This window comes from Pseudophryne corroboree, assembly GCF_028390025.1.
Source record: "Pseudophryne corroboree isolate aPseCor3 chromosome 3 unlocalized genomic scaffold, aPseCor3.hap2 SUPER_3_unloc_25, whole genome shotgun sequence".
Taxonomy (NCBI): domain Eukaryota; kingdom Metazoa; phylum Chordata; class Amphibia; order Anura; family Myobatrachidae; genus Pseudophryne; species Pseudophryne corroboree.
In genome coordinates this window covers 1,306,101-1,331,920 of record NW_026967514.1, presented here as the reverse complement: position 1 = coordinate 1,331,920, position 25,820 = coordinate 1,306,101, and the positions used below count along the sequence as shown (strand labels likewise).

The window sequence follows — 25,820 nt, the reverse complement described above, 5'->3', positions numbered from 1 at the left end:
AATAATAGAAATGGACATAAACTTCTTATGTCCATAACTATTCGCACGAGCGATTAATACGCTCCAAACCAACACCGGAATATTACTACTTAAATACTCTTCCGATGGGTACCAAACACTGCTGTATGATTCCTGTTAGACCCTTCGTACGATATAAAGAGGGATTCCTCAGCTCTGGGACATTGTATTTTAACCAAACTTTCAGAATCTATCAAAGGGACCATGATCTATAAACTACATTAATTGTGAAAATATGTAACGAATGAGTCGCACGCTACGACTACATAAACTCTACCGTAAATACGCATACCGCGCCTGCGAGTGCACGCTATTGCGGGTATGCGCCTCCACGGGAGAGCGTACGCACGCGCAGCGCGGACCAGTGTGCGGTGCAAATATGGCAACGTGCATTGAGACATTTTTCTGACTTTGACAGTTCTAGAGCACAGGTTCTCAAACTCGGTCCTCAGGACCCCACACAGTGCATGTTTTGCAGGTCTCCTCACAGAATCACAAGTGACATAATTTGCTCCACCTGTGGACCTTTTAAAATGTGTCAGTGAATAAAGAATACACCTGTGCACTTGCTGTGTTACCTGCAAAACATGCACTGTGTGGGGTCCTGAGGACCGAGTTTGAGAACCACTGTTCTAGAGGATGCTGGGGTCACCAAAAGAACCATGGGGTTATACCAAAGCTCTAAAACCGGGCGGGAGAGTGCGGACGACTCTGCAGCACCAATTGACCAAACTTGAGGTCATCATCGGCCAAGGTATCAAACTTTTAAAACTTAGCAAACGTGTTTGACCCGGACCAAGTAGCTACTCGGCAAAGTTGTAATGTCCAGACTCCCCGGGCAGCCGCCCAGGACGAACCCACCTTCCTAGTAGAGTGGGCCTTCACCGATTTTGGTAACAGCAATCCTGCCGTGGAATGAGCCTGCTGAATCGTATTATAGATCCAGCGTGCAATAGTCTGCTTGGAAGCAGGACACCCAATCTTGTTGGGAGCATACAGGACAAACAGAGCCTCTGTTTTCCTAATCGGAGCAGTTCTGGCGACATAAATTTTCAAAGCTCTGACAACATCCAGAGACTTTGATTCAACCAAAGAGTCAGTAGCCACTGGCACCACAATCGGTTGGTTCATGTGGAAAGATGAAACCACTTTCGGCACAAAATGTTGACAAGTTTTCAACTCTGCTCTATCTTCATGAAAGATCAAATAAGGGCTCTTGTGAGACAAGGCCGCTAGCTCAGACACCCACCTTGCGGATGCCAAGGCCAACAGGATGACCACTTTCCAAGTGAGGAATTTCAATTCCACCTTCCCTAAGGGTTCAAACCAATGTGATTGAAGGAACTGCAACACCACATTAAGGTCCCATGGTGCCACAAATGGAGGTTGGATGTGTAACACACCCTTCACGAAAGTCTGAACTTCCGGAAGGGAGGCCAATTGTTTTTGAAAGAAAACCGATAAGGCTGAAATCTGAACCTTAAATCGAGCCCAATTTTAGGCCCGCATCCACATCTGCTTGCAGAAAATGGAAAAAACGCCCCTGCTGAAATTCCTCCGTAGGAGCCTTCTTGGATTCACACCAAGAAACATATTTTCTCCAAATACGGTGGTAATATTTCGACGTAACTCCTTTTCTGGCCTGAATAAGAGTGGGAATAACCTCGCTGGGAATACCCTTGCGAGCTAGGATCAGGCGTTCAACCGCCATGCCGTCAAATGTAGCCGCTGTAAGTCATGATACACGCACGGCCCTTGCTGCAACAGGTCCTCGCGGAGAGGAAGAGGCCAGGGATCTTCTACGAGTAATGCCCGAAGATCCGGGTACCAAATCCTCCTTGGCCAGTCTGAGATCACGAGGACTGCTCGAACTTTTGTTCTTCACAAGATCTTTAGAACTTTTGGAATGAGAGGAAGTGGAGGGAATACATACACCGACTGAAACACCCACGGTGTCACCAGTGCATCCACTGTTGTTGCTTGAGGGTCCCTGGACCAATACCTCTGAAGCTTCTAGTTGAGACGAGACGCCATCATGTCTATATGGGGAACCCCCCAAAGACTTGTCACTTCTGTGAAGACCTTTTGATAGAGGCCCCACTCTCCTGGATGGAGACAGTGTCTGCTGAGGAAGTCTGCTTCCCAGCTGTCCACTCCTGGAATGAATATCGCTGATAGAGCGCTTGTATGCTTTTCCGCCCAGCGGAGAATCTTTGTGGCTTCTGCCATCACCGCTCTGCTTTTTGTTCTGCCCTGGCGGTTTATGTACGCTACTGCTGTGACATTGTCCGATTGGATCAGTACAGGCAGAGTGCGAAGACGACGTTCCGCTTGTAGAAGGCCGTTGTAAATGGCTCTCAACTCCAGAATGTTGATGTGGAGACAAGTTTCTTGACTTCACCATTTTCCTTGGAAGTTTTCCCCTTATGTGACTGCCCCCCAACCTCGGAGACTTGCATCCGTGGTCACTAGGATCCAGTCCTGGGTCCAGAACCTGCGCCCCTCTAGGAGGTGAGAGCTGTGCAGCCACCACAGGAGTGAGATTCTGGTCTTGGAAGACAGGATTATCCTCCGGTGCATGTGGAGGTGGGATCCAGACCATTTGTCCAACAGGTCCCACTGAAAAACTCTGGCATGGTACCTGCCAAATTGAATGGCCTCGTAGGCCGCAACCATCTTCCCCAGCAACCGAATGCATTGATGGATGGAGACTGTTGCTGGTTTCAGTATGAGTTTGACCAGACCCTGAATCTCCAGAGCCTTTTCCACTGGAAGAAAAACTCTGCAGGTCTGTGTCCAGCATCATTCTCAAAAACGCCAACCAAGTGGTCGGAATTAACTGTGCTTCAACACTGTCAGGGATAGTGCAATGTTCTGTACCAACTGATCCCTTGATCTCGCCTTTATCAGGAGATCGTCCAAGTACGGGATAATTGTGACTATTTGCTTGCGGAGGAGAAACATAATTTCCGCCATCACCTTGGTGAAAATCCTCGGAGCCGTGGACAGACCAAACGGCAACGGCTGGAATTGGTAATGACAATCCTGAATTGCAAACCTCAGGTAAGCCTGATGTGGAGGATAAATGGGAACATGCAAATCCGAGCGTACCCGGTGATCATCACCCTCAGGATGGAGTCCTGTCAGCCAGAAGCAGAGCCATGGAACTCACAAGAAGTTGGTTATACTCCTCTCCCCTCAGTCCCACGAAGCAGGGAGACTGTTGCCAGCAGTCCTCCCTGAAAATAAAAACCTAACATAAGTCTTTTCAGAGAAACTCAGTAGAGCTCCCCTGGAGTGCATCCAGTCTCACTGGGCACAAATCTAAACTGAGTCTGGAGGAGGGATACAGAGGGAGGAGCCAGGTCACGCCCCTTAAAAGTCTTAGTGTCCATGTCTCCTGCGGATCCCGCCTATACCCCATGGTTCTTTAGGTGACCCCAGCATCCTCTAGGACATACGAGAAAGGTTTCTTCGTAGCCAGTGCAACTGAGGGAAGAAAAGGAGACTTACCTGCAGTAGCCGTGGTAATCCACACATCCAGCGCCTCCCCAAAGAGAGCCTGACCTTTGTATGGCAGGTTCTCCACACACTTCCTGGATTCCGCGTCCGCAGACCAGTTGCGCAGCCAGAGACCCCTGCGCGCCGAGACGGACATGGAGGAGATCCCCGCAGCCATGGAACCCAGGTCTTTCATGGAATCCAAGCACAGGCTATAGTAGGCCGCAATATGGCCCCTGAAGCAGTGTAAATGGATTTCAGCGTAGCATCCACCTTTGCGATCTGCCTGGTCCTTTAACGCGGTAGACCCCGGGACCGGTAATACCACCTGTTTGGACAGCCTGGAGATAGAGGCATCTACTATCGGTGGGGACTCCCATCTCTTTCTATCTTCCTCAGGGAAGGGAAAAGCCATCAAGACCCTCTTGGGAATCTGGAATTTCTTTTCCGGAGTTTCCCAGGCCGTTTCAAAGATAGCATTCAATTCCTTGGACGCCGGGAAAGTGAGGGGGGGCTTCTTATCTGTAAAGAAGGCCTCCTCCACCTGTTCCGGAACTGTGTCTGAAATGTGTACAACATCCCTAACAGCCTCAATCATCAACTGCACCCCCTTAGCAAGTGATGCCGTCCCCCTCAATACATCCCCATCACCGTCTGCAGCGTCAGAGTCGGTGTCCGTGTCATCCTGCATAAATGCCAGCGCACGTTTATGAGAATGTACCGCAGGGGACCCCGAGGAGGCAGAATCAGACCATACCACCATAGAGGACTGGAGGACCTGAGTGGCATGCTCAGTCCTAGCCACCCTATCAGAAATCTGAGAAATAGTCCCCCTCAGGGAGACCAACCATTCCGGCTCTCTAGCTGGGATCTGCGCTAAAACTGTGCAATCCTGATTACATGGAATGGAGTCTTCCTGGGAAGACAAATCCTCTGCAGCATATGAAACAGTGTCCCTAGACATGTTGTCTCACACACACACCATAAACACACAGGGTATTATGTAGACAGAGTTTTCCCCCCAAGAAAGGCAGAGACACAGAGATTGGAGCCCACCAAAACACAGCGCTATTACAGGTATAGGGAGACCCCAAACCAGCGCTGGCTGTGCCCCTTAATAGGAGAGACAGCCTATAATACAGCCTCTCCCCCCCCCCTCCCTTCTACAACCCCCTGGTACCGTACAGATAGCTGGAGTCGTTCAGGAGAGACCTGTGCATCCACTGGCAGTGAGCTGCAGGCAGGAAAATGGCGCTGAACGCTGCTGGGTCCGCTCTGAGATGCTCCGCCCCCTCAATGGCGCTGTCTTCCCGCTCAATGAAGATTATACTGGCCGGAGGAATTCATGCTGGCCTGGGTCCACAGACCCCCGACAGGCTGCTTGTGGTCAGATTAGGGTCCGAAGCTGGCCCAGGGCCCCCCCCACCCCAGCGCTTCACCGCATTACCTCTGAGCCGTCCAGGAGCGCCGTTGAGACCGCGCTCCTACCCTCTAGCCGCCCTCTTCACACTGACCCACCGCTTGCAAGGGGGGACAGTGACTCACTCGCCACCTTCAGTTCCCTGAGGGTGTGGCAGCTGGATGCCAGGACGAGCGCTCCCCTGCAGCGGGACGCGATCAGACCCCGCTGGAGCTCAACGTCCAGTCAGCAGGGGCAGTGGCTCAGGACCACGCAGGGTGGAAACTGCTCCCCCCCCCCCCCTCAGTCCCTCGCTGCAGGGAGGCAGTCACCAGCAGCCTCCCTGTAAAAAAATAAACTCTGAAATAAAGAAAATACACTTTTCCTAAGAGAACTCAGGAGAGCTCCCTCCCCTAGCTGTGACCGGCTCCTCCGAGAACATTTTCTAAACTGAGTCTGGTAGGTGGGGCATAGAGGGAGGAGCCAGCCCACTCTCTCAAACTCTTAAAGTGCCAATGGCACCTGGTTGACCCGTCTATACCCCATGGTACTAATATGGACCCAAGCATCCTCTAGGACACAAGAGAAAAACACCCAAAAAAACACAGACTATAATGACATTTGCATACAGTCAGATTAAACTGAGGTGAAACAGTATAATATCAGTGTATAATACAGACAGCTCCTCTACAGATCATATAGTGATAGTCACTTTGGTATATTGGGGAGACCCTAAATCCCACCTACCTGATCCTCCTGTGGGATCCTGTGATTCTCCTCTGTACAATCCTGGGAATACAGAGGACGGGGACATCTCTCTGGGGTATCTCTGTTACTGGGCCCATCTGTAAGAGACACACAGTGACTGAGTACAGTGTATATATGTGATTATCAGATGATGTGTGTATATAGGGGGTCCCCATACCTGCTCTCCCCTGTACAATACATGACAGTCTCCTCTTACCCAGTGATGTGAGGGGCCGGTGATTCTCCATCATCACGTCCTTGTACAGACCCCTGTGTTCCTCTATATACTCCCCCTCCTGCATGGAGACATAGACAGTAACATCCTGACACCTTATAGTAACCTGACACACACAGTGATACAGTCATCACCGAGACACGTCCCCTGGTGTTACTGTATAATGTCCCATTCCCGGCAGTCACCTCTTCAGTCATCACCCAGACACATCCTCTGGTGTTACTGTATAATGTCCCATTCCCAGCAGTCACCTCTCCAGTCATCACCCAGACACATCTACTGGTGTTACTGTATAATGTCCCATTCCCAGCAGTCACCTCTCCAGTCATCACCCAGACACATCCCCTGGTGTTACTGTATAATGTCCCATTCCCAGCAGTCACCTCTCCAGTCATCACCCAGACACATCCCCTGATGTTACTGTATAATGTTCCATTCCCAGCAGTCACCTCTCTAGTCATCACCCAGACACGTCCCCTGGTGTTACTGTATAATGCTCCATTACCAGCAGTCACCTCTCCAGTCATCACCCAGACACATCCCCTGGTGTTACTGTATAATGTCCCATTCCCAGCAGTCACCTCTCCAGTCATCACCCCGACACATCCCCTGGTGTTACTGTATAATGTCCCATTCCCAGCAGTCAACTCTCCAGTCATCACCCAGACACATCCCCTGGTGATACTGTATAATGCCCCATTCCCAGCAGTCACCTCTCCAGTCATCACCCAGACACGTCCCCTGGTGTTACTGTATAATGTCCCATTCCCAGCAGTCACCTCTCCAGTCATCACCCAGATGCGTCCCCCCGTGTTACTGTATAATGTCCCATTCCCAACGGTCACCTCTCCAGTCATCACCCAGACACATCTCCTGGTGTTACTGTATAATGTCCCATTCCAGTCACGTCTCCAGTCATCACCCAGACACATCCCCTGGTGTTACTGTATAATGTCCCATTCCCAGCAGTCACCTCTCTAGTCATCACCCAGACACGTCCCCTGGTGTTACTGTATAATGCTCCATTACCAGCAGTCACCTCTCCAGTTATCACCCAGACACATCCCCTGGTGTTACTGTGTAATGTCCCATTCCCAGCAGTCACCTCTCCAGTCATCACCCCGACACATCCCCTGTTGTTACTGTATAATGTCCCATTCCCAGCAGTCACCTCTCCAGTCATCACCCAGACACATCCCCTGGTGTTACTGTATAATGCCCCATTCCCAGCAGTCACCTCTCGAGTCATCACCCAGACACGTCCCCTGGTGTTACTGTATAATGCTCCATTACCAGCAGTCACCTCTCCAGTCATCACCCAGGCACATCCCCTGGTGTTACTGTATAATGTCCCATTCCCAGCAGTCACCTCTCCAGTCATCACCCAGACACATCCCCTGGTGTTACTGTATAATGTCCCATTCCCAGCAGTCACCTCTCCAGTCATCACCCCGACACATCCCCTGGTGTTACTGTATAATGTCCCATTCCCAGCAGTCACCTCTCCAGTCATCACCCAGACACATCCCCTGGTGTTACTGTATAATGCCCCATTCCCAGCAGTCACCTCTCGAGTCATCACCCAGACACATCCCCTGGTGGTACTGTATAAGGTCCCATTCCCAGCAGTCACCTCTCTAGTCATCACCCAGACACATCCCCTGGTGTTACTGTATAATGCATCATTCCCAGCAGTCACCTCTCCAATCATCAGCCAGACACGTCCCCTGGTGTTACTGTATAATGTCCCATTCCCAGCAGTCACCTCTCCAGTCATCACCCAGACATGGCCCCTGGTATTACTGTATAATGTCCCATTCCCAGCATCACCTCTCCAGTCATCACCCAGACATGTCCCCCAGTGTTACTGTACAATGCCCCATTTCCGAGCAGTCACCTCTCGAGTCACCACCCAGACGCGTCCCACTGTGTTACTGTTCAATGCCCCATTCCCAGCAGTCACCTCTCCAGTCATCACCAAGACACATACCCCAGTGTCACTGTATAATGCCCCATTCCCAGCAGTCACCTCTCCAGTCATCACCCAGACACGTCCACCTGTGTTACTGTACAATGCCCCATTCCCAGCAGTCACCTCTCCAGTCATCACCAAGACACATACCCCAGTGTCACTGTATAATGCCCCATTCCCAGCAGTCACCTCTCCAGTCATCACCCAGACACATCCCCTGGAGTAACTGTGTAATGTCCCATTTCCAGCAGTCACCTTTCCAGTCATCACCCAGACACGTCCCCTGGTGTTACTGTATAATGTCCCATTCCCAGCAGTCACCTCTCCAGTCATCACCCAGACACGTCCCCTGGTGTTACTGTATAATGCCCCATTCCCAGCAGTCACCTCTCCAGTCATCACCCAGACACGCCCCCTGGGGTTACTGTATAATGTCCCATTCCCAGCAGTCACCTTTCCAGTAATCCCCCAGACACATCCCCTGGAGTAACTGTGTAATGTCCCATTTCCAGCAGTCACCTCTCCAGTCATCACCCAGACACGTCCCCTGGTGTTTCTGTATAATGCCCCATTCCCGGCAGTCACCTCTCCAGTCATCACCCAGACACGTCCCCCCATGTTACTATACAATGCACCATTCCCGGCAGTCACCTCTCCAGTCATCACCCAGACACGTCCCCCGGAGTAACTGTATAATGTCCCATTCCCAGCAGTCACCTTTCCAGTCATCCCCCAGACACATCCCCTGGAGTAACTGTGTAATGTCCCATTTCCAGCAGTCACCTCTCCAGTCATCACCCAGACACGTCCCCTGGTGTTTCTGTATAATGCCCCATTCCCAGCAGTCACCTCTCCAGTCATCACCCAGACACGTCCCCCCGTGTTACTGTACAATGCACCATTCCCGGCAGTCACCTCTCCAGTCATCACCCAGACACGTCCCCTGGTGTTACTGTACAATGTCCCATTCCCAGCAGTCACCTCTCCAGTCATCACCCAGACACGCCCCCTGGTGTTACTTTATAATGCCCCATTCCCAGCAGTCACCTCTCCAGTCATCACCCAGACACGCCCCCTGGTGTTACTGTATAATGTCCCATTCCCAGCAGTCACCTTTCCAGTCATCACCCAGACACGCCCCCTGGTGTTACTGTATAATGTCCCATTCCCAGCAGTCACCTTTCCAGTCATCCCCCAGACACATCCCCTGGAGTAATTGTGTAATGTCCCATTTCCAGCAGTCACCTCTCCAGTCATCACCCAGACACGTCCCCTGGTGTTTCTGTATAATGCCCCATTCCCGGCAGTCACCTCTCCCGTCATCACCCAGACACGTCCCCCGAAGTAACTGTATAATGTCCCATTCCCAGCAGTCACCTTTCCAGTCATCCCCCAGACACATCCCCTGGAGTAACTGTGTAATGTCCCATTCCCAGCAGTCACCTCTCCAGTCATCACCCAGACACGTCCCCTGGTGTTACTGTAGAATGCCCCATTCCCAGCAGTCACCTCTCCAGTCATCACCCAGACACGTCCCCTGGTGTTACTGTATAATATCCCATTACAGCAGTCACCTCTCCAGTCATCACCCAGACACGTCCCTTGGTGTTTCTGTATAATAACCCATTCCCGGCAGTCACCAACCAGACACATTCCCCGGTGTTACTGTATAATGTCCCATTCCCAGCAGTCACCTCTCCAGTCATTACCCAGACACATCCCCTGGTGTTACTGTATAATGTCCCATTCCCAGCAGTCACCTCTCCAGTCATCACCCAGACACGTCCCCTGGTGTTACTGTATAATATCCCATTACAGCAGTCACCTCTCCAGTCATCACCCAGACACGTCCCTTGGTGTTTCTGTATAATAACCCATTCCCGGCAGTCACCAACCAGACACATTCCCCGGTGTTACTGTATAATGTCCCATTCCCAGCAGTCACCTCTCCAGTCATCACCCAGACACGTCCCCTGGTATTACTGTACAATGCCCCATTCCCAGCTGTCCCCTCTCCAGTCACCACCCAGACCTGTCCCCCGATGTTACTGTATAATGTCCCATTCCCAGCAGTCACCTCTCCAGTCATCACCCAGACACGCCCCCTGGTGTTACTGTATAATGCCCCATTCCCAGCAGTCACCTCTCCAGTCATCACCCAGACACGCCCCCTGGTGTTACTGTATAATGTCCCATTCCCAGCAGTCACCTCTCCAGTCATCACCCAGACACGCCCCCTGGTGTTACTGTATAATGTCCCATTCCCAGCAGTCACCTTTCCAGTCATCCCCCAGACACATCCCCTGGAGTAATTGTGTAATGTCCCATTTCCAGCAGTCACCTCTCCAGTCATCACCCAGACACGTCCCCTGGTGTTTCTGTATAATGCCCCATTCCCGGCAGTCACCTCTCCAGTCATCACCCAGACATGTCCCCCGAAGTAACTGTATAATGTCCCATTCCCAGCAGTCACCTTTCCAGTCATCCCCCAGACACATCCCCTGGAGTAACTGTGTAATGTCCCATTCCCAGCAGTCACCTCACCAGTCATCACCCAGACACGTCCCCTGGTGTTACTGTAGAATGCCCCATTCCCAGCAGTCACCTCTCCAGTCATCACCCAGACACATCCCCTGGTGTTACTGTATAATGTCCCATTCCCAGCAGTCACCTCTCCAGTCATCACCCAGACACGTCCCCTGGTGTTACTGTACAATGCCCCATTCCCAGCAGTCCCCTCTCCAGTCACCACCCAGACCTGTCCCCCGATGTTACTGTATAATGTCCCATTCCCAGCAGTCACCTCTCCAGTCAGCAGCTGAATGATCTTGTTGGTGAGTTCCAGGATCTTCTGGTCATTGTCTCCCTCATGTATCAGTGAGTGAGGTGGAGTCACCGGGATGGGGCTCTGGGTCCTCCTATGTCCTCTTGACACGTGGGGATAGCTGGGCGTCTTCTTCACTACTGTGTATTCCTGTGAAATGCGGGAGACACCAAATATCATTGCATACACTCCTAGATCTCCCTTACCTCCCCAGTCATGTCCCTGTATTATTACTATAGATATAAGTGATGTCACTGTGACACTCCCAGATCTCCTCACCTCCCCAGTCATGTCCCTGTATTATTACTATAGATATAAGTGATGTTACTGTGACGCTCCCAGATCCCCTCACCTCAAGAAGGAGGGCAGCAGGAGACAGGCTGTCGGAAGGTGAGGGGGCAGCAGGGGCAGACGGGATGGCAGGTGTAGGGTCAGTGGGAAACAGACTGGTGATAGCAGAAAAGGGTGGTTGTAGAAGACAGGTGGCAGCAGGTGAGGTGGTAGGATGGGGGGATCCGGTAGGTGAGGAGGGGTTGCAGTAGAGACGGGGTAATGACAGGCAGGGGGCTGCATGTGTGTGGGGGGGGGGGGTAGGAGACAACGGTCAGCAGGTGAGGAAAGGAGCAGGTGAGGGGGTCAACAGTAGACAGGTGGGGAGCGGCTGGAGACTGGGAAGGGACAGGTAGGGGCAGCAGAAAGTGGTGGCAGTGGGCCACAGGTAAGGGGGGTTGCAGGGTGAGATGGGATACGGCAGCCATCACCTGGAGGATGAGAGCGGCAGGAAATGGAGGAGGGTGATGGCAGGAGAAACAGGTGGGGAAGGGAAGCGGCAGCCATTATCTAGAGGATGAGAGCGGCAGTTGAGACAGGTGGGGATGCTGTTTGCGTCTGCCAGTCTTTTAAATGTCCCTCCAAAAATGGTCGCCATCTCCTCTAGCTACCGTCAGAAGTGTCTCCTCTGAGGCGGTGGCCATTTTGGGTGGGACACTTTCAACATTATTCCATGCGGAAACCAGACATGGAATACTGTCTCAAAGTGACCGCGGCCGCATGCGCCCCGTGCCATTGCACAAATCGCTTAGCCCTAGAAATGGCTTTGGTGGTAGAAGACTGGGGTGTGGCAGGAGATAGGTGAAGGGGCAACAGGAGAATGACAGGGAGCGGCAGGTCAGAAAGGCAGCAGGGACAGATATGGGGCAGCAGGTGAGGGGACATTAGGAGAATGTCAGAGGAAGCATGGGGGGGGGTATTAGGAGAATGTCAGGGGCACCAGGTGATAGACAGGGCAAGCAGGCGAGATGGCATTAGGAGAATGTCAGAGGCATTAGGAGAATGTCAGGGGCAGCAGATGACAGACGGACAGCAGGTGAGGGGGCATAAGGAGAATGCCGAGGGCAGCAGGTGAGGGGGCATTAGGAGAATGCCAGGGGCACCAGGTGAGGGGGCATTAGGAGAATGCCAGGGGCACCAGGTGAGCGGGCATTAGGAGAATGCCAGGGGCACCAGGTGAGGGGACATTAGGAGAATGCCAGGGGCACCAGGTGACAGACAGGGGGTGGCAAATGAGGGAGCATCAGGAAAATGTCAGGGGCAGCAGGTGAGGGGGCATTAGGAGAATGTCAGGGGCAGCAGGAGAGGGGGCATTAGTAGAAAGTGGAGGGGCAGCAGGTGAGGGGGCATTAGGAGAATGTCAGAGGCAGCAGGTGAGGGGACGTTAGGAGAATGTCAGGGGCAGCAGGTGAGGGGACGTTAGGAGAATGTCAGGGGCAGCAGGTGAGGGGGCGTTAGGAGAATGTCAGGGGCAGCAGGTGAGGTGACATTAGGAGAATTCTAAGGGGCAGCATATAAGGGGGCATCATGAGAGGATATAAGCAGGAGAGGGGGTATTAGGAGAGTGTCAGGGGCAGGAGAGGGATATTAGGAGAGGTTGGGGCAGGAGAGGTTGGGGGCAGGAGAGGAGGTATTAGGAGAATGTAGGGGCATGAGAGGGGGTATTAGGAAAGGTTGGGAGCAGAAGAGGGGGTATTAGGAGAATGTAGGGGCAGGAGATTGGGTATTAGGAGAGGTTGGGGGCAGGAGATTGGGTATTAGGAGAGCTTGGGGGCAGGAGATGGGATATTAGGAGAGGTTGGGGGCAGGAGAGGGGATATTAGGAGAGGTTGGGGGCAGGAGAGGGGGTATTAGGAGAGGATGGGGGCAGGAGAGGGGGTATTAGGAGAAGTTGGGGGCAGGAGAGGGGGTATTAGGTGAGGTTGGGGGCAGGAGAGGGGGTATTAGGTGAGGTTGGGGGCAGGAGAGGGGGTATTAGGATAATGTAGGGACAGGAGATTGGGTATTAGGAGAGGTTGGGGACAGGAGATGGGGTATTAAGAGAGGATAGGGGCAGGAGTGGGGGTATTAGGAGAAGATAGGGGCAGGAGAGGGGGTATTAGGAGAGGATAGGGGCAGGAGAGGATGGGAGCAGGAGAGGGGGTATTAGGAGAGGATAGGGGCAGGAGATGGGGTATTAGGAGAGGTTGGGTGCAGGAGATGGGGTATTAGGAGAGGTTGGGGCAGTAGAGGGGGTATTAGGTGAGGTTGGGGCAGTAGAGGGGGTATTAGGTGAGGTTGGGGCAGTAGAGGGGGTATTAGGTGAAGTTGGGGCAGGAGAGGGGGTATTAGGAGAGGATGGGGCAGGAGAGGAGGTATTAGGAGAGGCTTGGGGCAGGAGAGGGGGGATTGGGAGAGATTGGGGGCAGGAGAGGTTGGGGACAGGAGAGGGGGTATTAGGAGAATGTAGGGGCAGGAGATTGGGTATTAGGAGCGGTTGGGGACTGGAGAGGGGTACTAGGAGAGGATAGGGGCAGGAGAGGGGGTATTAGGAGAGGATGGGGGCAGGAGAGGGGTATTAGGAGAATGTAGGGGCAGGAGATTGGGTATTAGGAGAGGTTGGGTGCAGGAGATTGGGTATTAGGAAAGGTTGGGTGCAGGAGAAGGGGTATTAGGAGAGGTTGGGTCAGGAGAGGGAGTATTAGGAGAGGATGGGGCAGGAGAGGGGGTATTAGGAGAGGCTTGGGGCAGGAGAGGGGGTATTAGGAGAGGATGGGGCAGGAGAGGGGGTATTAGGAGAGGTTGGGGCAGGAGAAGGGGTATTAGGAGAGGCTTGGGGCAGGAGAGGGGCGATTGGGAGAGATTGGGGGCAGGAGAGGGGGTATTAGGAGAGGTTGGGACAGGGTACAGGTGGGATTAGTGGACATTACCTGGAGGATGAGGGGGCAGGAGGTCACACCCTGGACGGAGGAATATGTACCGGAAGTGGGCGGGGCGGTATTTCCGAGCCATTGTCAGCATAGCGCATGGGATTATGGGTAGTGACTACCACGGCAACTCAGCAACCAGGAGCTGCCCCGCCCACTCGCTGCCCATAGGCCGCAGCTCCAGTCACTGTTAGACCCAGCCCCGCCCTCTCTCCCTCTCTAGTGATGGGTAGTTCATGAATGATTAGTTCAAAATGAACTAATCTTCAAAGTGAACTAGTTTGTTCAGGTCACAGCTTTGGCAAAGATTAGTTCATCAGGAAGGAGGAGTCAGACACAGACAGAATAGAGCCAGCAGCTGCATTAGGCTTCTCACTGTCTCATTCACTTCACTGGATTTTCACTTCCTGAATCTGATGCTGTGAAATGAAAGGTAAAAGTACAACACAGCCCAGCAATACAGATCTAATAAAAAGATGGGACCCGGACTGAAAGTCGACAGTAACTAGGTCGACAATGTCTAGGTCGACCACTATTGGTCGACAGTGACTAGGTCGACAGGGTGTCTAGGTCGACAGGGTCTTTAGGTCGACATGAGGTTTTCACAAATTTTTTCTTTTTTTTAACCTTTTCATACTTAACGATCCACGTGGACTACGATTGGAACGGTAATCTGTGCTGAGCGAACAAAACGACACCAAAATAACATTCAAAACTCATGTCGACCTTTTGACCTGTAGACCTAGAACATGTCGACCTAAAGACCCTGTCGACCTAGACACCCTGTCGACCTAGTTACTGTCGACCAATAGTGGTCGACCTAGACATTGTCGACCTAGTTACTGTCGACTTTCAATACCGCACCCTAAAAAAATAGCATCTGCGCTGCCTAGCCAAAGTCTATGTGTGTCTGTGAGTGAGTGAGCATGTGTGGTCATGCTGCTCACCTTTCTGTGATACAATCACTGTCCTATTAGTCCAGATGTCCAAACACTTGCTGCTACTTCTGGTACTACTGGCTCCTGAGCATACTGCTGTGCTAAACCTTCTGCTGGGTGTTGTGTAGGTGCAGCTGCAGCAGCACTGTTGTTATTCAGCTCTCACTCAGCAATACTCATGAGTCAGTACATCTCTGCTGCCACAGGGGTCACTGCTGTGCTCAGAGATGGAGTGGACTCACTCTGTGGAGCTGATTGAGTTACATTGTCCTGACGACTCGAGTCATTCTCCTTGCAAGTAGTTCAGTAGTTCATTACAGATCACTGATCAGATCTCTGACTCATACAGCCATACCAGTCAGTGCAGTACCTCTAAGCTACCATGTGTGGCACTGCTGTGCACAGGTATATGCATTGTATGGAGCTGATGCTGAGCTGCAATGTCCTGACAACTCATGAGTCACTCTCCTTGCAAGTAGTTCAGTGATTCATTACAGATCACTGATCAGCTCACTGACTCATACCATACAGCCATACGAGTCAGTGCAGTACCTCTAAGCTACCATGTGTGGCACTGCTGTGCTCAGGCATATGCATTGTATGGAGCTGATACTGAGCTGCATTGTCCTGACAACTCATGAGTCACTCTCCTTGCAAGTAGTTCAGCAGTTAAGTGATTCATTACAGATCACTGATCAGCTCACTGACTCAATGACTCATACAGCCATACGAGTCAGTGCAGTACCTCTAAGCAACCATGTGTGGCACTGCTGTGCTCAGGCATATGCATTGTATGGAGCTGATACTGAGCTACATTGTCCTGACAACTCATGAGTCACTCCTTGCAAGTAGTTCAGCAGTTCAGTGATTCACTACAGATCACTGATCAGCTCACTGACTCAATGACTCATACAGCCATACGAGTCAGTGCAGTACTTCTAAGCTACCATGTGTGGCACTGCTGTGCTCAGGCATATGCATTGTATGGAGCTGATACTGAGCTGCATTGTCCTGACAACTCATGAGTCACTCTCCTTGCAAGTAGTTCAGCAGTTCAGTGATTCATTACAGATCACTGATCAGCTCACTGACTCAATGACTCATACAGCCATACGAGTCAGTGCAGTACCTCTAAGCTACCATGTGTGGCACTGCTGTGCTCAGGGATATGCATTGTATGGAGCTGATACTGAGCTGCATTGTCCTGACAACTCATGAGTCACTCTCCTTGCAAGTAGTTCAGCAGTTCAGTGATTCATTACAGATCACTGATCAGCTCACTGACTCAATGACTCATACGAGTCAGTGCAGTACCTCTAAGCTACCATGTGTGGCACTGCTGTGCTCAGGCATATGCATTGTATGGAGCTGATACTGAGCTGCATTGTCCTGACAACTCATGAGTCACTCTCCTTGCAAGTAGTTCAGCAGTTCAGTGATTCATTACAGATCACTGATCAGCTCACTGACTCAATGACTCATACAGCCATACGAGTCAGTGCAGTACCTCTAAGCTACCATGTGTGGCACTGCTGTGCTCAGGGATATGCATTGTATGGAGCTGATACTGAGCTGCATTGTCCTGACAACTCATGAGTCACTCTCCTTGCAAGTAGTTCAGCAGTTCAGTGATTCATTACAGATCACTGATCAGCTCACTGACTCAATGACTCATACAGCCATACGAGTCAGTGCAGTACCTCTAAGCTACCATGTGTGGCACTGCTGTGCTCAGGCATATGCATTGTATGGAGCTGATGCTGAACTGCATATAGCCATGATTCATTCCCCCAGTATATTAGGTGACAAGCTACACTTCCAATCAGCTACAGACACAGTGCTGAGTCCCTGTAGGGTCTGATTACTCCACACAAGTCACAGGGGGATATGTACTATGCCCCTTCAAGTAACATAAAGTTGAGCAGTTGCCCCTAGCAACCAATCAGCTTCTGTCACTTTATATACTGTTGAAGATAAATGACAGAAGCTGATTGGTTACTTTACAACATCTCCACTTTATCTCTCTCTAAGGTCTGTTACATTGGGGCAAAGGGACTATTTTTCCCTTTTAATTATTGTATTTTAAAAGCAGAAAAAGTGACTTATGAGGTTACTCTGGATTTGGGTCACTTGCATATTATGAAGTAAAAAGGAGTACCACCAATGGGAGTAATATTGCAGAGATACGTATGTCACTAGAAGGTTGTTATATAACTTATTGCTTTTCTTACATATAAAACAATCTGACATATTACACCTATCTGATCATTTACTCCTACAATGAGCTAGTGTTAGAAATACCTCCTCTATGTGTAATAGTCTAGACTAGTTCTACATCCAATCACTCCTTTCAGTCTCAGAGTCAGTGAGTGACAGGATGAACTACATGAACTAATCTTCTGAGTGAACTAGATCATAATGAACTAATCACCAAAGTGAACTAGATTTCCCATCACTACCCTCACCCTCCCATACGCCGCAGCCCCGCCCCTCTTCCTCCCATATGTCATAGCCCCGCCCCCTCTTACTCCCATACACTGTAGCACTGTCCCCGCCCCCTATCCCTCCTATTGGCAGCAGCACAGTCCCCGCCCACAGCTGCCTCCTACACAGCGCATGGGATCAGCCACCAGCCCGGCCCACTCTCTCATAGGCTGCAGCATCCCGTCACTCAGCCAGCCCCACCCCTGACTCTAGCTATTGGTCGCAGAGTCCAGTCACTTTTCTCCTGCTCACTGCTCGCAGTCCAGCCCCCTCTTGTTCTCAAAACGTCACGATAAGTGATGGGACGCTCCGACCAATGGCGGGTAGATAGGGCGGGGCTGGATGATGAGTGATGGGTATCTGCGGCCTGTGTCGAAAGACTGGGCGGGGCTGCTCCTGGTTGCTTAGTGACTGCGGCTGTCCCTACCCATAATCCCATGCGCTTTGCAGATGGTGACCCGGAAACAGTGCCCCGCCCCTTCCTATACACAGAGCTCCGCCCCCGGTCTCCTCTGCCGCCGCCCCCTCTCCTGCCGGGCAGGGGTGTGTGTGCTGCAGTGTGTGGTGCATGGAGTGTATATTACCAGTGTCATACACACACAGCACTGCACACACTGATGTCACTGCTGATACAAGGTTGTTACACATAGGGGGCGCTATACACACATAGGGGGGAGTTATACACACATAGGGGGCGGTATATACACATGGGGGTATAAACACATTGGGGCAGTATACATACATACATACATAGGGGGCGGTATACACATAGGGGGCAGTATACACACAGAGGACGGTATACACACATAGAGGACGGTATACGCACATAGGGGGTCGTATACACGCATAGGGGGTGGTATACACACATAGGGGGGCGGTATATACACATAAGGGGCCAGAATATACACATATGGGGGCGGTATATATACATAGGGGGGCGGTATATACACACAGGGGGCACTATACACACATAGGGGGTGGTAAACACACAGAGGGCAGTGTACACACAGAGGGCGTTATGCACACAGAGGGGGCGGTATACACACATGGAGGGCACTATACACATAGGGGGACAGTATACACACACAGGGTGGCGGTATACACACACAGGGGGGCGGTATACACACACAGGGGGGCGGTATACACACACAGGGGGGCGGTATACACACACAGGGGGGCGGTATACACACACAGGGGGGCGGTATACACACACAGGGTGACGGTATACACATGGGGCGGTATAATCACACGGGTGGGGTGATATACACACCGGAACGCAGAAGTTAGCCGCAGCCTGGCGAGGGGACGTCGTCCGGCACGGCTTTTCAGCCTATGCAGTCAATACGGAGACTTATCTTCCGATGTATCTGTGGGGGTTGGTGCCGACTTCCTGGTCATTCAGTGTGCTACAATGTGAATTTCGGCTCATTCAGTGTGCTATAATGTGAATTTCGGCTCATTCAGTGTGCTATAATGTGAATTTCGGCTCATTCAGTGTGCTACAATGTGAATTTCGGCTCATTCAGTGTGCTATAATGAGAATTTCGGCTCATTCAGTGTGCTACAACGTGAATTTTGGCTCATTCAGTGTGCTATAATGTGAATTTCGGCTCATTCAGTGTGCTATAATGTGAATTTCGGCTCATTCAGTGTGCTACAATGTGAATTTCGGCTCATTCAGTGTGCTACAATGTGAATTTCGGCTCATTCAGTGTGCTACAATGTGAGTTTCGGCTCATTCAGTGTGCTACAATGTGAATTTCGGCTCATTCAGTGTGCTACAATGTGAATTTCGGCTCATTCGGTGTGCTACAATGTGAGTTTCGGCTCATTCAGTGTGCTACAATGTGAATTTCGTCTCATTCAGTGTGCTACAATGTGAATTTCGGCTCATTCAGTGTGCTACAATGTGAATTTCAGCTCATTCAGTATGCTACAATGTGAATTTCGGATCGTACTGTGTGCTATAATGTGAAAGGGGCACCAGTACTAGATAGTATAAGGGGTTCTACTACACGAGACACGCTCCCTTTTAAGTGATCACGCCCTTTTCTGGAGCGCACGCGCATGATTGAGTCCTTGACTTTTGCTTACCCCCACTTTAAAATTTCCACTTCGACCACTGATGCTACCCCTGTATATTATGACAACACAGGCCACTCCTCCTGTATACTATAACAGCACAGGATGCTACCCTTGTATTTTATGACAACACAGGGCGCTCCTCCTGTATATTATGACAACACAGGCTGCTCCCCCTGTATACTATGACAACACAGGTCACTCCCCCTGTATACTATGACAACACAGGCCACTCCCCCTGTATACTATGACAACACAGGCCACTCCCCCTGTATATTATGACAAAACGGGATGCTACCCCTGTATATTATGACAACACAGGTCGCTCCTCATGTATACTATAACAGCACAGGGGGCAGTATACACACATAGGGGGTGGTAAACACACAGAGGGCAGTGTACACACAGAGGGCGGTATGCACACAGAGGGGGCGGTATACACACATGGAGGGCACTATACACATAGGGGGACAGTATACACACACAGGGGGGCGGTATACACACACAGGGGGGCGGTATACACACACAGGGAGGCAGTATACACACACAGGGTGACGGTATACACATGGGGCGGTATAATCACACGGGTGGGGTGATATACACACCGGAACGCAGAAGTTAGCCGCAGCCTGGCGAGGGGACGTCGTCCGGCACGGCTTTTCAGCCTATGCAGTCAATACGGAGACTTATCTTCCGATGTATCTGTGGGGGTTGGTACCGACTTCCTGGTCATTCAGTGTGCTATAATGTGAATTTCGGCTCATTCAGTGTGCTATAATGTGAATTTCGGCTCATTCAGTGTGCTACAATGTGAATTTCGGCTCATTCAGTGTGCTATAATGTGAATTTCGGCTCATTCAGTGTGCTATAATGTGAATTTCGGCTCATTCAGTGTGCTACAATGTGAATTTCGGCTCATTCAGTGTGCTATAATGAGAATTTCAGCTCATTCAGTGTGCTACAATGTGAATTTTGGCTCATTCAGTGTGCTACAATGTGAATTTCGGCTCATTCAGTGTGCTATAATGTGAATTTCGGCTCATTCAGTGTGCTACAAGGTGAATTTTGGCTCATTCAGTGTGCTATAATGTGAATTGCGGCTCATTCAGTGTGCTACAATGTGAATTTCGGCTCATTCAGTGTGCTACAATGTGACTGTCGGCTCATTCAGTGTGCTATAATGTGACTGTCGTCTCATTCAGTGTGCTATAATGTGAATTTCGGCTCATTCAGTGTGCTATAATGTGAATTTCGGCTCATTCAGTGTGCTACAATGTGAATTTTGGCTCATTCAGTGTGCTACAATGTGAATTTTGGCTCATTCAGTGTGCTACAATGTGAGTTTCGGCTCATTCAGTGTGCTACAATGTGAATTTCGGCTCATTCAGTGTGCTACAATGTGAATTTTGGCTAATTCGGTGTGCTACAATGTGAGTTTCGGCTCATTCAGTGTGCTACAATGTGAATTTCGTCTCATTCAGTGTGCTACAATGTGAATTTCGGCTCATTCAGTGTGCTACAATGTGAATTTCGGCTCATTCAGTGTGCTACAATGTGAATTTCAGCTCATTCAGTATGCTACAATGTGAATTTCGGATCGTACTGTGTGCTATAATGTGAAAGGGGCACCAGTACTAGATAGTATAAGGGGTTCTACTACACGAGACACGCTCCCTTTTAAGTGATCACGCCCCGTTTTCTGGAGCGCACGCGCATGATTGAGTCCTTGACTTTTGCTTACCCCCACTTTAAAATTTCCACTTCGACCACTGATGCTACCCCTGTATATTATGACAACACAGGCCACTCCTCCTGTATACTATAACAGCACAGGATGCTACCCTTGTATTTTATGACAACACAGGGCGCTCCTCCTGTATATTATGACAACACAGGCTGCTCCCCCTGTATACTATGACAACACAGGTCACTCCCCCTGTATACTATGACAACACAGGCCACTCCCCCTGTATACTATGACAACACAGGCCACTCCCCCTGTATATTATGACAAAACGGGATGCTACCTCTGTATATTATGACAACACAGGCCGCTCCTCATGTATACTATAACAGCACATGATGCTACCCCTGTATACTATAACAGCACAGGATGCTACCCCCTGTATTTTATGACAACACAGGCTGCTCCTCCTGTATTTTATGACAACACAGGCTGCTCCTCCGGTATAGTATGACAACACAGGCAGCTCCCCCTGTATACTATGACAACATAGGATGCTACCCCTTTATATTATGACAACACAGGCCGCTCCTCCCGTATACTATGACAGCACAGGATGCTACCGCTGTATTTTATGACAACACAGGCTGCTCCCCCTGTATACTATGACAACACAGGCTGCTCCCCCTGTATACTATGACAACACAGGCTGCTCCCCCTGTATACTATGACAACACAGGATGCTCCTCCAGCATACTATGACAACACAGGATGCTACCCCTGTATATTATGACAACATGGGCCGCTCCTGTCGGGTTCACTACGATCTGCCGGTGACCAGCATACCGGTGCCGGGAGGCCGGCCAAAGGCTTGCCAACAGTGTGGCGAGCGCAAATGAGCCCCTTGCGGGCTCGCCACGCTACGGGCACGGTGGCACGCTACGCGCGCCACACTATTTTATTCTCCCTCCAGGGGGGTCGTGGACCCCCACGAGGGAGAATAAGTGTCGGTATGCCGGCTCCCGGGCTCCCGGCGCTGGTATGCTGGTCGCCGGGAGCCCGACCGCCGGCATACTGAAGACCACCCCTCCTGTCTATCATAACAACACAGGCCACTTCCCCTGTATACTTTGACAGCACAGGATGCTACCACTGTATATTATGAAAACACAGGCCATTCCCTCTGTACACTATGACAGCACAGGATGCTACCCATGTATATTATGACAACACAGGCTGCTCCTCCTGTATACTATGACAGCACAGGTGGTTACCACTGTATATTATGACAACACAGGCCACTCCCCCTGTATACTATGACAGCACAGGATGCTACCCCTGTATATTATGACAACACATGCCACTCCTTCTGTATAGGAAGACAATACATGCCGCTTACCCTATATAATAATAGTAACACGACACCACAGGCACCTCCCCCTGTATAAAAGGGAAACACAGGTTGCTCCCCCTGTAGAGTAGGACAACACATAGTGCTCCCCTGTATAGTACAATGCCATTATATGTACAGAATAGCGGTAACGGCGGGGTCTGCTCCACCTGTATTACGGTAACGGTGGGGTCTGCGCCACCTGTATTACGGTAACGGCGGGGGGCTGCGCCACCTGTATTACGGTAACGGCGGGGTCTGCGCCACCTGTATTTAGATAACGGCGGGGTCTGCGCCACCTGTATTACGGTAACGGCGGCGTCTGCGCCACCTGTATTACGTAACGGCGGGGTCTGCGCCACCTGTATTACGGTAACGGCGGCGTCTGCGCCACCTGTATTACGTAACGGCGGGGTCTGCGTTACCTGTATTACGGTAACGGCGGGGTCTGCGCCACCTGTATTACGGTAACGGCGGGGTCGGCGCCACCTGTATTACGGTAACGGCGGGGTCTGAGCCACCTGTATTACGGTAACGGCGGGGTCTGCGCCACCTGTATTACGGTAACGTCGGGGTCTGCGCCTCCTGTATTACGGTAACGGCGGGGTCTGCGCCACCTATATTACGGTAACGGCGGGGTCTGCACCACCTGTATTACAGTAATAGGACACTGGAGTGTCAGCCACCTGTACAGGGATAATGCAGCACCAGAGGCTGCTCCAGCTGCACTATAACAAGGCACCAGAGGCTGCTCCCCCTGTAGTACAGAACCTGACACCAGAGCTGCTCAGCCTATAGAATAATAATAATAATATCATTACCTGCTGCCAGACACAGCAATGGCTGCCCTCTGCTCCTGCTGCCTTGTGGGAATGATAGAAGGAAGGCGGAGCTCAGACCAGGGGAAAATGGCCGCCTCTCCTGACGTCACTACACGGTCAGGGAACCTATTGCTTCTGCCAGACTGGTCTACAAGAAAATGGCCGCCGGCCTCCTCCACTGAGGACATATATGGCAATAGTATTTACAGAGGGCGGGGCTGTTGGCAGGGTGAAGGAGGGGAGGGGCCAGTAACCAGTAAGCAGCCTTTGCCAATCATGCCCTACTTCCTGTCTGTGCGTTCCACCTTATTTCCGGACTGTGCGTTCCACATACAGGAAGTGAGTTTTCATCGACTACTGCAGCCTCCCAGTGTCCGTGGAGATCAGGTAATGGCGTCTTACTATACAGGGGGAGCAGCCTCTGGTGTCCTGTTGTTATTAATATTATAAATGGGTAGTAGCCTGTGGTGTCCTGTTATTATTATTATACAGGGTGAGCAGCCTTTGGTGTACTGTTATTATTACTATACAGGGGGAGCAGCCTGTGGTGTCCTGTTATTATTATTATACAGGGGGAGCAGCCTGTGGTGTCGTTATTATTATTATACAGGGGGAGCAGCCTGTGGTGTCTCATTTTTAAAACTATACAGGGGGAACAGCCTGTGGTGTCCTGTTATTAATACTATGCAAGGGGAGCAGCCTATGTTGTCCTGTTGTTACATACAGGGGGAGCAGCCTATGGTGTCCAGTTATTATTATACAGAGGGAGCGGCATGTGGTGTCCTGTTAATATTATTATTATTATTATTATTATTATACAGGGGGAGCGGCCTGTGGTGTCCAGTTATTATTATTGTTATTATACAGGGGGAGCGGTCTGTGGTGTCCTGTTATTATTATTATTATTATTATTATTACTATACAGGGGGAGCAGCCTGTGGTGTCCTGTTATTATTATTATACAGGGGGAGCAGCCTGTGGTGTCCTGTTATTATTATAATACAGGGGGAGCAGCCTGTGGTGTCCCATTTTTAAAACTATACAGGGGGAGCAGCCTGTGGTGTCCTGTTATTAATACTATACAGGGGGAGCAGCCTGTGTTGTCCTGTTTATACAGGGGGAGCAGCCTATGGTGTCCAGTTATTATTATACAGAGGGAGCGGCCTGTGGTGTCCTGTTGTTATTATTATTATACAGGGGGAGCGGCCTGTGGTGTCCAGTAATTATTATTATTATAATACAGGTTGAGCGGTCTGTGGTGTCCTGTTATTATTATTATTATTACTATTATACAGGGGGAGCGGCCTGTGGTGTCCTGTAATTATTATTATTGTTTTATTATTATTATTATACAGGTGGAGCAGCTTGTGGTGTCCTGGTATTATTATTATTATACATTGGGAGTGGTGGTGATGTCCTACAATACTGGAGGAATGGTCTGAGGTGTCCTGCTTTTAAAGACATCCGTTATTATTTTTATACTGGGGTGCAGCCTTTTGTGTCTTTATTATTATTATTATTATTATTATTATTATAAATCTTATTATATGTAATTGTTGGGATTGAATATATTGCTCAGTATGAAGCAAATGTATATCACACACCTGGGAGTGTCACTGTGACATCACTTATATCTATAGTATTAAAACAGGGACATGACTGGGGAGGTGAGGGGATCTGAGAGCGTCACAGTGGCATCACTTATATCTCTAGTAATAATTCAGGGACATGACTGGTGAGGTAAGGGGAACTGGGAGTGTCACAGTGAGATCACTTATATATATATATATATATATAGTAATAATACAGGGACATGACTGGGGAGGTGATGGGATCTGGGAATGTCACAGTGACATCACATATCTTTAGTAATAATACAGTGATAGACTGGGGAGGTGAGGGGAGCTGGGAGTGTCACAGTGACATGACATATCTATAGTAATATTACAGGGACATGACTGGGGAGGTGAGGGGATCTGGGTGTGTCACAGTGACATCACATATCTATAGTAATGTAACCCCTCTTTTTCCTGGGGGTACAGTGTATATGTGCAATGTGCCTCTACCCAAGCTATTTAGAGCCCAATACTCTAATCGCTTAAGAAATACCCTACCCCTGTAGTGGTCGGTATGTGATGTAACCAGATAGGACTATGCACATTTACCTATTGTACCTTTCCTTTGTGATTTCAGGCTCTTCCACAGATACGAAGACAGTTCCACCGGTAAGTATACTAGTTTTAATATGCAAGAAGTTATAGGCCACCTTATACAGTTATATCATATAATACTCAAACCATGAACCGTTCTACTAATACCCCACCTATACATAATAATCTACCCCACCTATACATAATAATCTACCCCACCTATACATAATAATATACACCACCTATACATAAGGTAATGCATACAATACATAAAATATGATTCCACAAGAAAGTTGTGGGGCTGCGTTTGAAAAACCACCCGGGTTCTCTTACTATAAT

General features: G+C 50.2%; 1 protein-coding gene across 1 annotated transcript in view; it reads left to right on the top strand.

The window, feature by feature from the left end:
* The window catches only part of LOC134983815 (paternally-expressed gene 3 protein-like), a 161,092-nt gene that overhangs the window by 117,997 nt on the left and 17,275 nt on the right, over window positions 1-25,820 (top strand). The window contains exons 5-6 of the mRNA XM_063949439.1: window positions 23,640-23,718; window positions 25,525-25,556. Of these exons, the coding sequence (XP_063805509.1) occupies window positions 23,640-23,718; window positions 25,525-25,556 (111 nt within the window). The remainder of the gene's footprint in view (window positions 1-23,639; window positions 23,719-25,524; window positions 25,557-25,820) is intronic.